Source organism: Spodoptera frugiperda, chromosome 21 (genome assembly GCF_023101765.2).
Source record: "Spodoptera frugiperda isolate SF20-4 chromosome 21, AGI-APGP_CSIRO_Sfru_2.0, whole genome shotgun sequence".
NCBI classification, from domain to species: Eukaryota; Metazoa; Arthropoda; class Insecta; order Lepidoptera; family Noctuidae; genus Spodoptera; species Spodoptera frugiperda.
Genome location: NC_064232.1, coordinates 2,889,842 through 2,908,236, shown reverse-complemented (window position 1 = coordinate 2,908,236; position 18,395 = coordinate 2,889,842). Strand labels below are relative to the sequence as shown.

The window sequence follows — 18,395 nt, the reverse complement described above, 5'->3', positions numbered from 1 at the left end:
AAAATGCTTGTAGAATATTTTTCAGTATCTTATCATATCTCAATGTGAACAAACCTTTAGATATGTCTAGGCCTGTCACTGTCAGTTCCCTTTGTAGATAAAAATTAATTGCACTCCCAAATAGAATAGCATCACGGTTTCATTGTATTAAAGAGGTGCCTAGAAAGATTTTGGTTTTCATAAAAATCTTTTTCAAGTAAAATTAAATGGATTATAAAATACAGTTTTTGTAAAGCGTTTAATTTTCTGTAACGATTCCATTTTGTGTTTGATACTATGCTGAAAACGCTTCAAAATTGTTTCAGCCAAACGCGAGATAATTGTGCACAAACTGATGTACACACATAGATGTCAAACAAACAACCTCCTTATTTGGAGTCGGTTAAAAATAAGAACATTATATTTTGCATTATAAAATATACAATTTATAATCAACTTATCTGCCCTTATACATTACCTAAAACGTTATCACATTTAGATTGACATATTAATTTCCAAAAAATAAATAAATAATAATCCAGAAAAGCTCAATAATACCTTACCCAACCTACTACCCATCGGATTTACCGGGGCTCCAGCTCAAAAAGCAGGAGTAGGAACGGGGTGGTTTTTAGTCAGTGAGAGTCTGACACTTCAAAGTCAAAGTCAAAGTCAAAATTATTTATTTCAATTAGACCAGGAAAGCACTTTTGAACGTCAAAGCAAATATAATAATATTAATAACGTCAGTCTGTCGGTCAGTCCTCTAGTGAAGCTATTTGCTCGTTCCAAAGTGTAGATTCCTATGGAGAAGAACGAGCAAGAAACTCCATAGGTTACTCTTTTCCAATCAGATTCACAATACAATTCATGGTTACATTGTTTCGATTGCTTCAACTATGTGAGAACTTCCTCTCACCTTGCCCAAGACGTGAGACGTCATTAGAAGATATTCCCACCCTCAAGAAAAAAACCCAACCCTTGTTTAGTAAAAGCTACGCTATACAACCATTAACACATACATACCGCACATTTCCACCCACAAAGGCAAACGATCACCATTGACAAACGAACAATAGCTATTGTAGTTTTTATATTAACATCCTTTAATCAGTAGTACCTGGAATAATCTGTATTATCACACATAGTTAGGGGGGACCTTTGGACAATGGGGGTACAAAGACAAGGATTTCGGAGGGTCAAAGCTGACAGACCCTAAGATTCGTTTTATCCTTTAATACTTGATTAACTTTGCGTTAAACTAAGCTTGTTTAGTTTGACTATAAAAGGAAAGAGGGTTTTTTTGTCTCGTAGAGATATACAGTATGGAGAACACTCATATAACTTAAATGAAACTACAAGTAGTGCTCGTCCACAGAAGCATACTACTGTCTGTCTGACTGTCAGTCTATCCGTCAGATATACAGTTTACTGACGGATAGACTGACAGACTATTGTTATTACCCGACTGCGCTAGAAGGAGGGTTATCTTGATTATGTATGTATTTATGTATGTATAATTATTATTTGGCAAGCTCATATCAAGCAAATATGGTTTAATTGGAATAAATGATTTGACTTTGACTAAATATATCAACGAAAACCTAAAATTAAATTCTGTGTGAACAGCTCACCGTTCCTTGACCACAGAAGAGCTGTAATGTTGTAGGTTGTCTAGGAATGTTACGGACATGCGACGCGGTGGTTGTAATACCGTATTTGTAAAGTGTGTTCCAATTAGCTTAATGAGAATAAGAAAATAATGATTAAAGAAATTGGGGAGGGAGGTAATTGCACTTTCGGTAACCTCACTCACACTAAACAAAATACAACGCGCGTTGTTTCACGTCAGTTTTCTGTGAGGCCGTGGTATAACTCCAGTCGAGCCGGCCCATTCGTGCGGAAGCATGGCTCTCCCACACTTAAAATAAGAAGTCTTATAACATATTAATTTACAGAGCTATCTTTCAAGCTATAGATACGATGAACAGCTTCACATTTCCCGTCAAAGAATCGCAGTCATATTGGAAATTTTAAAATTCTATAATGTATTGACTTTTTAATATTGCAAGTGGGCAAGAGACGTTGTGTCAGCTTCGATAGCGGATATTGCAAGAATTTTTATACTCGTAGTGACTCTTTGTAATCTGCAGACTGTATTGGCAAAGTGGTAGACAGTATGACTGCTGAGCAAGTGATCTTGAGGTCGAATAGGCATGTTTCCTACTAGTCAAATTCAATACTTTTTTCGAAACGTCAAACTTTTTCTATGAACTTTGTATGAGACACTCTATTATATACATATACCTAGCAGACTTATTCCTAGAAATTTAGCTAGAAAAAATCGAAAATTAAGTACGGTAGTTCATCAAATTTATGAATGAGAGTGTGATTATTTTTTAATATATTATTGTATTGAAAAGTTGTAATAATTTATTTTTGACCCAGTCATCATCCCTTATTGTGTGTGACTTTTCCTGCTCCTTCGAGGCATACAAAGCGTGATAATATGATCAACGTCAAAGCAGATGTAGGGGTCCACATATTATAAGGTCTTTACGTACCTAGCTTTTATATATTTTATGCACATATGAGGCCGTTACAGACCTAGCTATTATAAATAAGTATTTTATGGCAAGGTATAAACATTAAAATAGCATGATCAGCTGTTAGCAGCGAGGCGCCCGCTATATCGGAAGACTAATAGGTATTTTGGAACTTACGCGTCTCCTTTGGTAGTTTGCTATACTATAATTATATGTATATCTACTGTACTGGGTTTTCTATATAATATAAGAGAATTCACTGTAATCTTCACGCATGACTTGCAAGAGGGCAGCTAAACTATTAAGACGTATCAGCTATTATTTGGTTTCTGTCAAATGTGTAGTCCTTTAGGGTATTTTTCGACTAGAGATGTGCTATGCTACGTTGCCGTGAATGCGTTTGGCTCCCACCAATCATATTCATTGGTACACATAACTTACCACTGGTGGAAACGGACTTAGCTAAGCTACGTTTGTTATATGAAAAGATGCGTGCTATGGATGTGTGTTATGGACTACTTCAATACTTTTTTTTTTTATTGGGACAACCCCGCCACAACCTCCCATACCGCTGCAACTCCTGTAAGCCAGGATCTACAGTAGATAAAACCCTGAAACACCGAAATGCTTCCCTTTTTTTTGAGGGGGGAAAATCATCCTATGACTTCTCCTGCCTTGGGCGAGGCGAGAGGGAGTATCAGACTCTTACTGACTAAAAACCACCCCGTTCCTTCTCCTACTTTTCGAGCCGGAGCCCCGGTAAACCCGCTAGGTAGTCCGCAGCTCCGGATCAGGCATCAGCCCTACTGGGCCCCATCTGTGAATTGCTTCCCCACTATCGAATAGCTTAGCACAGATGGAATCGGACTCAACTAAACAATTTTTAGCGTCTTATGACACCCGCGGGAAGACGAGAGGTGGTGATAAATGTATTCTCCACTGCAGTCATCACCAATGTTCACAAGACATTATCGTATTAAAAAAAAATAACATCGATTACAAAAAGACAAGCCAATATCAATCTTAAATCCATTTAAATATTAAGTTACTTTTTGTTTCTCCCTACTCAATTTCCTCGTCTGTCCTCAAAATCGAATGGTAAATGAGTATTAATATTGTAATACTGAATTCTGTTCAGTTTTCAGTCGGTCTTCAGTCAGTCTTCGATTCTAATTTGAATATTAAAGGAATTCGTTTTATTTACGCGTTTTGGTTGATAGTTGATTATATTCAGGATTTTGATTTTCATCTTACTATAATACGAGTATTATACTTGCGAAAGATTGTGGGTATGTTTCTCAAAACGGGTGAAAGGATCGTGACGAAATTTGAAACAGAGATAAATAAAATTGTGGTCTACAATAAAACATAGGCTACTTTTGGTATGGAAACGCGAGCGAAGCCGAGGGCAGAAGCCAGTATTTCATTTTTTTATTTTATATTAATGTATAAAAGCAATAGACGTCGCGGCAGGCCCAGAAGGAGATGGCGGCATGAACTCGACATCTTTGAAAAGGATTGGCCACAGAAAGCTCTGCACAGAGACGAGTGGAAGGAGGGTAGGGAGACCTTTGCCCTGCAGTGACGACCATGGCTGAAAATAATAATAATAAATAATATAAAAGCAATTAAAACCTCTTGTCTCAAAAGTGCCTGGTTGGTCGAGTGGTTGCTGGGATATTTTCGGTTTTTAGAATATTTCTCAGTAATAGAACGGAGGCTGGAAATGTGCCCGGTATTGTACAGTGGCATTATGTGCCATAATGTGCTCCTCTGCCTACCCCTTCGAGGAAAGAAGGCCTGACGATATAATTAAAAAAAAAAACAAAATTCTCAACCTACACCCCCAAACTTCAATACACATTTAATCTTAACCCTACAAAAGACAAAAATAGAAATATAACTACACCACACTCATATCTTCTAATGACATCATAACAGAGTTGTAACAAACGGTAGGTGACCGTAACTATGGTCATTTGTACCCGTGTTTGATCCAAAATACAATAAAATGGGAACAAGCCAACACAGGGGTCAATTAGACCCGGACTGTCGTTGCGTAACCGGCGGTACGAGGGTTGGTTGTCACGGATGAGATAGGGAATGGAGTGTCCATTGTTTTTTTTAGTTATTTTTGGTGATGTTAATCTTGTTATGACTCGGTATATGTTTATTTCACTTTTGAGCGTGATGAGAAGGATTTTTTTATGATATTTGCCAGTAAACGAGCAGACGGATCACCTGATGACAAGTGCGTTGTTAGCCTTGTGGGGGTTAGGAATTTAAAGGTTATTAAGGAATTGGGGATTGAAAAAGGTAATTGAGCTATGTTCACGCAACGAAACACAATGCAAGCGTTGTTTCACGTTGATTTTCTGTGAGGCCGTGGTTTCCATTCGAGCCGGCCCATTCGTGCCAAAGCATGGCTCCCATTCTTAGGTGTGATGGGAGGGACTAAATTATAGACAAGTTTTTGTAAATTTTATTTAGAAATACATAAATGAGCTGGCTTTGCCGATGTGATACCAAGGCCTCACAGAAACCCTACGTGAAACAACGCTTGCGTTGTGTTTCGTTCTATGAGAGAGGTTATCGAATGCCCAATTACTTTCCTCCCCAATCTTCCTAATCCCCAATTACTCAACAACCCTTAAATTGTTATTGCAAAAACACCGGCAATGCAACGGCAATGGCAACTTGTAACGTCAGGTGATCCATCTGCTCGTTTACTGACTTATATTATAAAAAAAAAACATTATGATCGCTTTAATTATAAATAATTTTGGATATTATAAAGTTAAGACTCCACTCACTACGCACTCCACATCATACATCCATTACCCAAAAATAAAGGTAATACAATGGGCCTCCAAGTGAATATATTTTTATCCAATAGCCAAAGTTAATGTTTAACGTTCATTTACTTCGAGAGGAAAGAAAATATAAGTGAGATTAACATTCCAAGCGAGTTCGCGATAGTCGTTAAGTGTTATAGGAAAATGAACTCTGTTGTGGTTGGAATAGAGATGCTGACTGTATTGATTTTTTTATATGATTGCTGTTTTGATTTTTTGTAGTTATTAGGAAATCTGATCAGCAGTTATCAGGATTTTTATAATAACTATAGTAAGACAAACGAAATTAATTAGAAAATGAAAAATTACTCACGTAAATATATTGAGAAAATCTCTACTAGTTTCGAGTTAAATACTTCGTACTTTGTTGTAAACGGACGTGCCGAAGAATTATAAAATTAATAAATAAAAACTCGCTGAATCGTGACCTAGATTACCTACTGACCGAATAAGTCTGTCTAACGTGGACATATTTTTTCTTTCTAATTATTGAAATAAAATGTGATAAGTGTTACAAGACAATAACTGTGTCACAATGGCGAGCAGCCCCTTCAGCCGGGGGGACCGATGTGCTCGGAGTCCACCTCCTACACCCGTGCCCACAGATACACCTAAACCTGAGCCCGCACACGCATCTCACCCTCAGACGCCCACCCAAAGAAACGAGCTGGAAGTGATCTCAACGCCAGAAATACAAAACTGGATGAAGACCATTGACCAGTATTTAGGCGAAGTGTGTGTTATTGCATCAGAGAGCAAATTGAACTCGGAGCAAAAAATGCGCATAAGTGCTTTATGTCGAAAAATTGGTCACGGCACATCTCAGATGGCTGTCCAGTATCAGTCCGTCAAGATGAAAGCAGTTTTAGCCAATTCTACAGTTCAAAGACTTGAAGACCAAATTAATATATCGCAGCAACTACAAGAACTTAAGACGACAATTGGAGCCTCTATTAAGCCGAACACGGGATCTTCCTTTGCTGATATGGTTAAAAAAGGTACCAACAAATTTATTCAGCCCTTAAATTTGAGCTCAGTGGCCATATATCCCAAAAATAAGCAGACATCCAGTGACGAGACAAAGTCGCTTGTACAAAAAATTATCTGCCCAGAACAGATGAAACTACAAGTAAGAGGACTGCGCAAGACTAGGAATGGTGGTGTTATCATCAGCACTGAATCCAAAGACGACATTGAAAAGGTGAAGAAATCGATGCAGACAACAAATTCAGGCCTTACAGTCGACGAACCTCAGAAAAGGAAACCTAGAGTCGTAATTATTGGAGTGCCCTCATCCATGCAAGAGATGGAAGTTTTTACTTGTTTGTACAATCAAAACCTAGCCGAAAAACTTCAAGAATGCAGCCTCGAGACGTTTTTGTCCTCCATTAAGCTAAGCCACAAGTCAGGTAAGAAGGACGCTGACACCTGTAACTTTATAATTGAAGTATCTGCACAGATACGTAAAGCCCTAATATGCAAAGACAGAGTATTTGTTAATTGGTCTTCCTGCCCTGTAAGAGACTTTACCCTAGTCACACGTTGTTATAAATGTCAGCAGTACGGACATGCGGCTAAATCATGTCGAGAGACCACCTACACGTGTGGCCACTGTGGTGAATTGGGTCATTCCATCAAAGAATGCCCTAAGAAAGCAGAAGAACCAAAATGCGCTACTTGCTTGCATTTCAAAAAGCCAAGTACTCATAATACAGGTGCAGCGGACTGTCCGGCGAAAATAATGGCAGAAAATAGGTACATAAACTCTATTGATTATGGAGGCGCCTAGGAGCGCCGTAAATTACGATTCTTCTTGGCCTTAGTTTTAATTAATATGATTAATAATCTTATTAGTGACGTAGATAATTTCTCTGTATCTCAATCGCAAGTTTGTGACGTTGAGGACTGCAAACAATATCTCTCCTCTTACACTAGCCCATTAACCATATTAACCCAAAATATTCGCAGTGTCTTTAAGAATTTTGATAACTTTAGCATTTTTCTAAAACGTCTAGACATAAATTGTGACATTATTGTCCTAACGGAATGTTGGCTTGCTAAACAATATAATATACCACAAATTCCGGGATATTGTATGTATAAGAGTAACTCAACTTCCAATCAGAATGACGGGGTGATAGTTTATGCAAGAGAACATCTAAATGCGTCTGTCGTGGAACCAAACATGGACGACTGCAGCAGATTGTTAGTTAAAATCGGAGCCGAGTTTGCGATACTGGCTGTGTATAGATCACCCTCTTTTACGAATGTAAACAATTTCACTAACTCTCTGAACGACACCTTGCAAAACCTATCAACTTTCAAAAATATAATTTTAACTGGAGATATTAATATCAATATTCTTCCTGGAAGTGCGGACGCTGCGGCTGAGGAATATCTGAACCTATGCGCGTTCCATGGTTTGCTTTCCGCCCACATGCTTCCTACACACCAAAGTGGCTCCTGCTTGGATCATATAATGCTCAAGACTAATTCCCCTGCACTAACCCTTGTAACTAACTCAACAATAACTGACCATAGTGCTACATTACTAATTCTTAATTGTAAATTACCTAAGATGGTCTCTCGCACAGTCTCTAAATTGAATTTACATAAACTTGAAGAAGACTTACGCAATATTGATTTTGACCCAGTTTATAAATCCGCTGATCCGCAGTATTGTATGTTGTACGTAATTGAAAAAGTGCAACATGCAATTCAAAAGAACACAGTCATATCTAGGTTAAATAACAAAAACTGCAACATAAAACCATGGATCACGGCTGGTCTCATACGATGTATGAAAAATAGAGATAAACTGCATATGAAAGCTAAAGCTAATCCGAATAATTTAATATTGCAAGTGTCATATAAGCGATATCGTAACTTTTGTAACGACCTCCTAAAAAAAGTAAAACGCAATTACGATAACACTGCACTTAAAGAGGCTGGTGCAGATAGCAAAAAGATCTGGAAAATTATTAAAAATGTGACGTATAATGCAAAACAGAATCAGTCTTCTTCAGGTTTATTACAAGCACATTCATCACAGTTGGCATCTGCGAACATAGCAAATAATTTCTTTGTTAACGTGGGCAAGTGTTTAGCTGACAAAATTCGGACACAATCGCAGTACCTAACAAGCTCATTGTTTGCATCTAACACTACTTTATCATCCTTTGTGTTACTAGATACTGACGAAGCGGAAGTCGAAAGGATTATTACGGGTCTAAAAGCCGACTGTGCAGTTGGTTGGGATAACATACCTAATAAAATTATTAAGCAATTCAAAGATCTGTTAGTACCGCCGTTAACTTGCATTTTTAATAAATGTTTAAATACAGGTGTGTTCCCCAAGTGCTTAAAAAAGCTGTTGTTGTCCCAATTTACAAATCAGGGAGTAAAGACCAAGTGACGAATTATAGGCCTATTTCCTTACTGCCTTCTATGTCTAAAATATTGGAAAAGATTATAAACAATAGGCTTTATAAATATTTGGAGGATAAATCTATTCTATCTAAGCGGCAGTTTGGATTTAGACCTAAAATGTCTACAGATAATGCCGTACACCATCTAACCGCCTATCTAGCTCAGGAACTTGATAATGGTAACCACACAGTAGGAATTTTCCTGGACCTCGCCAAAGCTTTTGACACAGTTTCTATTCCCATTTTATTGCGCAAGCTTGAAGCCATAGGCATCAGGGAAACTCAGCTGAAACTATTTAAGAGCTATCTAGAAGAACGTACGCAATGTGTAAAGATTGGGAATATTATTAGCGATGATGAAGAAAGCACAGCTTTCGGAATTCCTCAAGGAAGTATTTTGGGGCCGTCACTCTTTTTAATATACATAAACGATCTCTGTAATCTAAATTTAGATCACGGCCATATCGTTTGTTATGCCGACGACACTGCACTTTTGTTTTCGGCTGACTCGGAAGAAAATGTCTACAAGTTTGCGCAACACGGATTCAATGTTATTAATAAATGGCTTCAAAATAATTACCTAACCTTAAATGCTGACAAGACAAATTACGTCAAGTTTTCAATGCGCAAGCAAAAACTAACTAGCACTACCACAACATTATATGCGCATAACTGCTCATTTAGCATAAATAACCAATGTGTTTGTCCTAATATTAAAATGTCTAATACAGTAAGGTACCTTGGAATTATAATAGACGAAACACTTTCATTTAAACATCATATAGAAGCAGTAAATATTAGAATTCGTAAATTGATATTTGTTTTCAGAAAATTACGAAACATTGCAGACCCAAAATTAATTAGACAAGTGTACTTTGCTCTATGCCAATCGATACTAACATACTGCATTACCACATGGGGTGGAGCAGGTAAAACATTGTTACTAACTACCGAAAGAGCCCAGAGGGCAATTCTCAAAGTGTCTACTTTCCGGCCTTTCCTTTTTCCCACTAACCTACTATACAAGAAATGTGAAGTACTAACCGTCCGACAGTTATTCATAATGAGTATTGCATTAAAGCAGCACTCAGATCTAATATATAGCACGGATGTCACTAACAAAAGACGTAAAGATCAAGTCTGTCCTCAAAATCACACCAAACATGCTTTCACATCGAAATTTTACCTGTTTCTTGGTCCTCTACTTTACAATAGATTGAACGCGAAGGCAAACATATATTGCTTAAATAATGTTAACTGTAAGAGAATTCTTAAGGAAACTCTTCAAAAAATGTCCTACGATGATACAGAGAAGTTACTACTTGTGCTAAAGTGATTTTGTTTCTATTTTGCTTTTTTAACATTTTTGGAATTTTTTGTGTTTTTAGACAATTTTTAATTTAAGAATATTGTTAATTAAGAATGTAGAAGTTAAGATTTGGTAATATTATTATAATAGTATAAGATATCTTGTCCTCGTTTACAGATCATTTAATTTATTGTATTTTAGAATCCTTTTGATTATTTGTTAATTTTAAATTATTTTAGCTCTTCTCGCCTGAAACACAGGATATCCTAGTTCAGGCATGTAAGACTCGGATTTAAGTTTAATATTTAAGACTATATGTAATTCATCCTGTAAAGAAATTTTTGAATAAAATATTTATTATTTATTATTTTATTAGTTACAGAGGACTTTTCCTCATGAGTGCGCGAACGCGGCGACATCACGCAACATACTAAGCCTTCTGTTTCTGTTCTCAATATAATAGTTGTTTTAGTAAAATTATCAATGTGATTCTATCGCAAACCCACATTGATAATTTTCGATTCTAAACTTATAATAAGAAATTATAAATCCGGGTTTCCTCACAATGTTTTCCTTCGCCGTTTATAAGTAGGATCTTAATAATCATAGAAAGTAAATATAACTCGGAAAATGTCACATTGTACTTGCCGTTAGTAGGACTTGAACTCATTTTCTCATGCATGAGAAATGAGTTCAAGTCCTACTAACGGCTATGTTATATATGCTATGCTATGCTACATTGCTGTGGATACGTTCGGCTTCCACCAATCATATTCATTGGTCCACATAACTTAGCACTGGTGGAAACGGACTCAGCTAAGCTATGTTTTTTACCTCCGGCTACTACGACATTTTTAATGCACATAGTAACAATAAATACGTGTAATATTATTAAAAATTTATCAAACATTTTATTCAACAACATTTATTCAAATTAATGTATGAACAAACAAATTAATATGGATATTACAACACATTTACTTAATGCCTTTGTAAATTGTACATTAACAGTTACACATTAAAGTTTATTTTCGAATAAAATTATATTAAACATAGAAATTATTAATAAATGAACGATAAATTTGAGTGTCACATTCGATTTGAATCAATTTGTATTCATGACACAAAATTGATACAAAATAATTTGTATTCGAGCCCCAAAGGCCATTTCGTTTTGGATTAAAATATTCTAAAATGTATTAAATTTCATAAAGTATTTCGTGTGAAAAATATCATTAAAGTATTTCTTTCTATTTTTAAAACACTAGGATTTTCTCCTGTGTCATGGGTGCGTTTACAAACATACACATGACACCCAGACCCGAAACAACAATTTGTGGATCACACAAAGAGTTGCTCCGTGCGTGCGGTAGACGTGCAAACTGCACTTTTTTACACTATAATTAAATTTATACGTCTTTTATAATAACTATGTGTGAGAGAGCCATGCTTCGGCACAAATAGGCCGGCTTGACCGGAGTGATACCACGGCCTCACAGAAAGCCGGCGTGAAATAACGCTTGCGTTGCGTGAGTGAGATTACCGGAGGCCCAATTACCCATTCTTAATCTTACCAAACCCTGATTCCCCAACAACCCTTAAATTCCTAACCCCCAAAAGGCCGACAACGCACTTGTAAGGCCGCTGGTGTTTCGGGTGTCCGTAGGCGGTGGCGATTGCTTACCATTAGGTGATCCGTCTGATCGTTTACAACAAATAAGAAGCATACTCATAATGAAAACTCATCGATCGATTACTCTCGCAATAAATTATTAATTATTTGGGTCAAGCTCATTGGAAACGGTATCAATGGACTACCAATATTGCATTTCATAGCAAATGTATTTTACGGCACAGAATTATTTATCGTTGGTCGAGTGGTCGCAAGTGCGACTACCGAACAAGGGGTCTCGGGATCGATTCCTGGGTCGGGCAAAGTATTACTGGGATATTTTCGGTTTTTCGAAAATTTTTCATTAGTAGTACGGAGAAGACATATAGACATAAATAGGACTATTTATGTCTATATTATGTATTTACAAAAACATTACAAGTCTTACACACCCACACATGCAAGAAGCACATAAAATACACAAAAACATTTACTTAGGACTTTTCATTCAATAAATAACAAATTTTGACATAAAATTGGGGCCTAGCCTAACCCTTTCTCCAGCGTTACGTTTGCGAATTTTAAAAAGCTATTAAGGTTTGATTTAGAGCCAAGTAAGGGTTAAGTTAAATTAGCATATAGACAAAGGTAGTATATTTAAGTTAAAAAGTTTAACCAAGAATGATGTATTAAGTGTAATTAATTGTAGAGGACAGATATAAGTTATGGTATAAGCCGTATAAGCTAATAAGCCGGATCACCTGATGGTAAGCAATCGCCGCCACCCATGGACACTCAAAACGCCAGTGCGTTGTCGGCCTTTGACGGTTAAGGAATTTAAGTGTTGTTTGGGAATCGGGGATTGGCAAGATTGGGAAAGGTGTCATTGGGCCTCTGGTAACCTCATTCACATAACGCAAGTGTTGTTTCACGTCGGTTTTCTGTGAGGCCGTGGTATCACTCCGGTCGAGCCGGCCCTTTGGTGCCGAAGCATGGCTCTCCCAGGCTTAAAATAAAAATAGTGTACAAACAGGTACGAAAATACGTTCCACATCTATATTTATTTTCAAACAATCGGCTTTTTGTCCTCATTTTCCCTATTCATTCTTTTGCAGATATTTCTGTCCATGACAGTTACCATTGACACGTAAGCTGATTGATAGGGGGTAGACAGAGAGGTAGGCTATTCGTTACCGTCACTTGCAAATAAATACCACCTATAAATAAATAAATATCGGTGTTTATAAAAACGGTCGGTTGAATAAATTAGGTGCTTTGATTTTTTTTATTGTATTTTGTGAATTTACTTTTGATTATGTATTATTCGAATAGTCGAAATTATCGGCAAAAAATTACATGACTCCCTCGTTGGTCGACTGATTGTAAACGGACAAGGGGTCACTGGTTCGATTCCCAGGTCGAGAAAAGTATTACTGGTCTTTTTTCGGTTTTTCGAAAAATTCTCAGTAGGATAGCACGGAGTCTGGAATTGTGCCCGGTATATGGCAATAGACTCACCCCCTATTGCATGGGACTTATAACACAAATGGTGAAAAGTGGGTATACATTGTATAGCGGCATTACGTGCCGTAATGTACACCTCTGCCTACCCGTTCGAGGATAAAAGGCGAGACGTTGTGTTACGTCGAAAATATCGCTAATAGCTTGAATTTTTTGGTATAATAAAGTCTTATTCAGGTTGTTTCGGTTTATAGCACATAATATGAGTCTGCGAGCAATGTGTATATACACAAAAGTAGATTTTATTTTGTGTTTTGCCCCTCTGCCTGCAAGGTACTTCTCTCTTCAAGGATTAATACAACCCAGTAACACTTTCCTCGACCCAGTATTCGAGTTCCTCCAGAATGATCCAAAAATTAAAAAAAAATTACTCACAAAAAATTAAAAACTTTTCAAAAACAACACCCCACAAACAGTTTACTACCGACCCGCTTCTAAGCACTATGTTCGCTTAAAAGCGGGGCAACAACCCGCCTCTAAGCGGAAACCGGCCACAATTCGCTCGCTTCGTTGCGCTTGTCCGTTTAGCTAAACGTTGCTGTTTAACCAAAATTGGACAGGCAGGCGTTATTTAAGCTGTATTGGTGATTCTATCGTGGTGGTTAAATTAAACTGCAAATTCGGTACAGAGGTATTGGTAATTGAGAATTGCCTTGTGGTCTCAATCACACACTCACATTACATGCACAGTGCATGCATGCATGCAACGTCACGCCTATTATCCCCGAAGGGGTAGGCAGAGGTGCACAGCATACCGCTATACAATGTACACCCACTTTTCACCATTTGTGTTATAAGTCCCATGTAATAGGGGGTGAGCCTATTGCCATATACTGGACACAATTCCAGACTTCGTGCTATTACTGAGAAATTTTTGGAAAACCGAAAAAAGCCCAGTAATGCTTTGCCCGACCCGAGAATCAAACCCGAGACTCTATGTCCGGCAGTCGCACTTGCGAGCACTCAACCAACGAGGACAATGGTACAGACAAAATAAGAATAAAAATATAAATATTACAAAATTTTAAATAACAATATTTAAGTGCAAGAACAGGTCTCCAACTATGTCTATGCTAAACGGGCCTCCACATCAACATTATGTGACGTATGTTATCAAAATACATATATATACATAATATACAGGATCTAAACGGAACGCTCTCGATAAACGCTGTTTTTTTTTTTGCTTTTATAATTTTAATCGTTTTAGTTTTCGTGTTATTCATGTAGTTCTTTTTTACAAAACGTTGCCCCACAGAAGGATTTTCTCCTGTATCGTGGGTGCGTTTACAAACATACAAGTTCACATACACATGACACCCAGACCCGAAACAACAATCTGTGGATCACACAAAGAGTTGTTCCATGCGGGAATCGAACCCGCTACACGTTGCACGGCAGCCAGTTGCCCAGCCAACCGTGCAGTCAAGACTTTGTATTCTCTTATGATACCCGAGGAAAGAGCAGAGGTTGTGATAAACGTATTTTCCCCTGCCGTAACTACACGACTAATACAAATTAATCCCTCCCTCTTCCACTTGGTTTCAAAATTGTGTCTTTTAGTAAACCTAAACCATTTTATCGCGCCCCGCGATTAGAGATTGACCCAAATTCGCGGCGAAATGTTCGGTTCAAGTAAATATTTCTCCATATATAGTAAATAGGTCAAATGTTTTATGTAACTGAACACAGGTTATTTTTGTGTAGTCGGACTCAGTAGTGGCTTGATTGGTGGGTGCATATATGATATCAGTAAATGTGCCGATGAATCACCTGATGGTAAGCAATCGCCACCGCTTATGGACACCCGACACATTAGAGGCGTTATGAGTGCGTTGCCGGCCTTTTGGGGTTTAGGAATAAAGGTTGTTGGGAAATCGGGGATTCGGAAGATAGGAAAGGGGTGCATTGTTTCACGTCGGTTTTCTATGAGGCCGTGTTATGACTCCGGTCGAATTGGCCCATTCTAATTATAATCATCATGTTAAATTACGAATAACTATTGACAGTCTTGTAATATTGTCTTTGTTATATGTGTAGTCGTAGTTTGGCATACTTGCGGGAAGGGTGGTGACAAGTGCATTCTACTCCACAGTTAGTGAATTACACACGTTTTTTTTTTTTTAACGTTGCCCCGCATTAGGATTTTCTCCTGTGTCGTGGGTGCGTTTACAAACATACAAGTTCACATACACATGACACCCAGACCCGAAACAACAATTTGTGGATCACACAAAGAGTTGCTCCGTGCGGGAATCGAACCCGCTACCCGTTGCGCGGCAGCCAGATGCCCAGCCACCGCACCAACCGTGCAGTCCATCATCAGTTTATCATCATAGATAACACCCTCAGTTCAATTTATCAAGTCTTGAGTACAAAAATCATTTTTCGCTGAGCTCTTTTATCATCACAAAATAACAAAACACCATTATCAGAGGACTGTTGTATCCACTCCCAATCCCCATCGACATCAAACATGGCCACTATACCTTCAACAGTCATTACAGCAACCACGAGACAAATAAAGCAATCAACTCGAGTGTTTATTGGTCTGCTATTGCAAGCAACAAGGATGGTGACGTCAGAGTGACGTCGAAACTGTATTGAGTACGTTTTTGGAATTGCGTTTTTGCTGTGTTGCATTGTAATTTTTTACGTTAAATGGTTAAATGGTTTTACGTTAAACGTTTGGCCGCTATCTCGCCTGATGGTAAGTGATGATGCGGCCTAAGGTGGAGCACGTCTGCCACGTTTGGTCGATGTTTTAGGAAACGTTGTTTGGGGACGAAAGTGATGATAAAGGTATTTATATATATACTCGATTAATAGAAGTAATTTAAGTGTGAGAGAGAGCCATACTTCGGCACGAATGAGCTGGCTCGACCGAAGTAATAATGTTACGGCCTCACTGAAAACTGACGTGAAACAACACTTACGTTGTGTGCGATATGTTACCAGATGCCTCCCCTTACCTCCCCTTCCCAATCCCCGATTCCCCAAAAACTCGTAAAATTCTAACCCCCCAAAAAACCCGGGAACGCACCAACCTCTAGTGTTTCGGGTATCCATGAGCGCCGCCAATTGCTTCCCATCAAGTGATCCGTCTGCTCATTTACCGGCTTATACCATAAAACAATTAGACAGGATGTATAATAGATGTATCTAGCAACCAGCAAACTAAGAGAAAACCAACAAAAAATCTTCACATTATAGTTATTTATGTATGTTTGTACGTTTGCAACCAAAACAAACCAAATTACATTTGGCGAATCGAACTCCGAATGTCGTGTTCACTCAAGCAGTTTACTTGATCCCTAGCTTTCGAACTCAATAACAAATGACGTCACATAAAATATGAAAGTAAGTATTTCTTCTTCACTTACTTTTATTATTTGTTTACGCGATGGATCCCAGGGTTTATTGTTGGAGGTCAGGGATGGTGAGGTCAGGGATATAAGCGGAGCGGTAGCGGAGAAATTATGACTATCGTATACAACGTGTAACAAAATACCCATATACATCAAGAAGCCCTGATGAATACAGGTTGAATAGAATCTCTACACAAAGATTCAGCTTAAAATACGTTAAAAAAAATTTGTACCAAATACTTGGTATCGCATAGTTCTTGATTTCAAATCATACAAACGTGTCACAACACTACAGGGATCACTCGCTAATATTACGAAATATTTCTTCTGTCAATCTGATCGCCTAGTACCTGTCTACCTAATTTTGATTCGCGCGGCGGCGCGATTTGAAAAATTCATAACTTGGTACCATGAAAACATGAGTTTAAAAAACCCTTCCCGTATCGTTTGTTATGTTATCTAGAAACCGTGCAATTGATATGTATACCCCCTTTTTGTTACACGTATACTCTCTAAGAGCCGACTAAAGGACTACAGGTTTAGCAGAGATCGGACAGCAGAGCGTTTTTAAACTGCTAACCGCTTATCAAGTGTAAAGATTGTGGCTTATCTCTAGCCTCTAGTATAGTTGATTTTTATTGGCATAGCTTATTAATATTGCTACTGACCCAAATGAAAAAAAAAATCAATAATAATAATCTCACCGCTGCACAAAACGGTTACTGTTTGCCTAAAAGGAAGCTCCAAACTCAATCTTTGTATATGTAGCATTTTGTAATAATCATCATCATCATCATCATCAGCCTATAGCAGTCCACTGCTGGACATAGGCCTCCCCAATTGTTCGCCACTTTGGTCTATCACTAGCGACTCGCATCCATATAATAATAAATAAATATTTCATTTCATAAATATTTCATTTCATTTCATTTCATATTTTATGCCAGTTTTCCACGAGGCCATGGTATCACTCCTATCCTTTTGCAAATGCGTTAACCTTTGCTAAACAAGACACTACACATTAACAACCTATAAGTCTTTTGCTGCAAATGCCTCTTCTTACTCGGATAGACAACGGTTTCCCCACAAGTTTTTTTATCACCTGTCTAAATAATACCCGTGCGTGCGGCGCGTCGCGTTCCGTGCGATCCCCAAAGAGCTATCAGACCACCACAGATGGGGCCCAGTAGGGCTGATGCTCGACCCAGAGCTGCGGACTACCTAGCGGGTTTACCGGAGCTCCGGCTCGAAAAGCAGGAGAAGGAACGGGGTGGTTTTTAGTCAGTAAGAGTCTGACACTCCCTCTCGCCTTGCCCAAGGCGGGAGAAGTCATTGGATGATTTTCCCCCCTCAAAAAAAAAAAAAAGTGTCTAAATAATCCTAGAGCTGCGGACTGCCTAACGGGTTACCGTGGCTCCGGCTCGAAAAACAGGAGTAGAAACAGGGTAGTTTTTAGTCAGTATGAGTCTCACACTCCTTTCGCCTCGCCCAAACGGGCAGAAGGTAGATTTTTTTTTTAAATACATTGCCCCACTCTAGGATTTTCTCCTGTGTCGTGGGTGCGTTTACAAACATACAAGTTCACATACACATGACACCCAGACCCGAAACAACAATTTGTGGATCACACAAAGTGTTGCTCCGTGCGGGAATCGAACCCGCTACACGTTGCGTGGCAGCCAGTTGCCCAGCCATCGCGCCAACCGTGTCGCCTCGAGCAGAAGGTAGATGATTTCCCACCCACAAGGAAGTGTCTAAATAATGTTCCAAATGAACT

General features: G+C 38.3%; 2 protein-coding genes and 1 long non-coding RNA gene across 5 annotated transcripts in view; 2 read left to right on the top strand and 1 right to left on the bottom strand.

Annotated features, from left to right (window-relative positions):
- Nucleotides 1–18,395, top strand: part of LOC118280215 (synaptotagmin-7) — a 670,807-nt gene that overhangs the window by 339,705 nt on the left and 312,707 nt on the right. The window lies entirely within an intron of this gene.
- Nucleotides 1–18,395, bottom strand: part of LOC126912022 (uncharacterized) — a 345,442-nt gene that overhangs the window by 20,523 nt on the left and 306,524 nt on the right. The gene's annotated exons all lie outside the window — the stretch shown is intronic.
- Nucleotides 5,736–9,188, top strand: LOC118278528 (uncharacterized). The gene has a single exon (XM_035597774.2). The coding sequence runs from the start codon at nt 5,916–5,918 to the stop codon at nt 7,167–7,169; it is 1,254 nt and encodes a 417-aa protein (XP_035453667.2). The 5' UTR covers nt 5,736–5,915; the 3' UTR covers nt 7,170–9,188.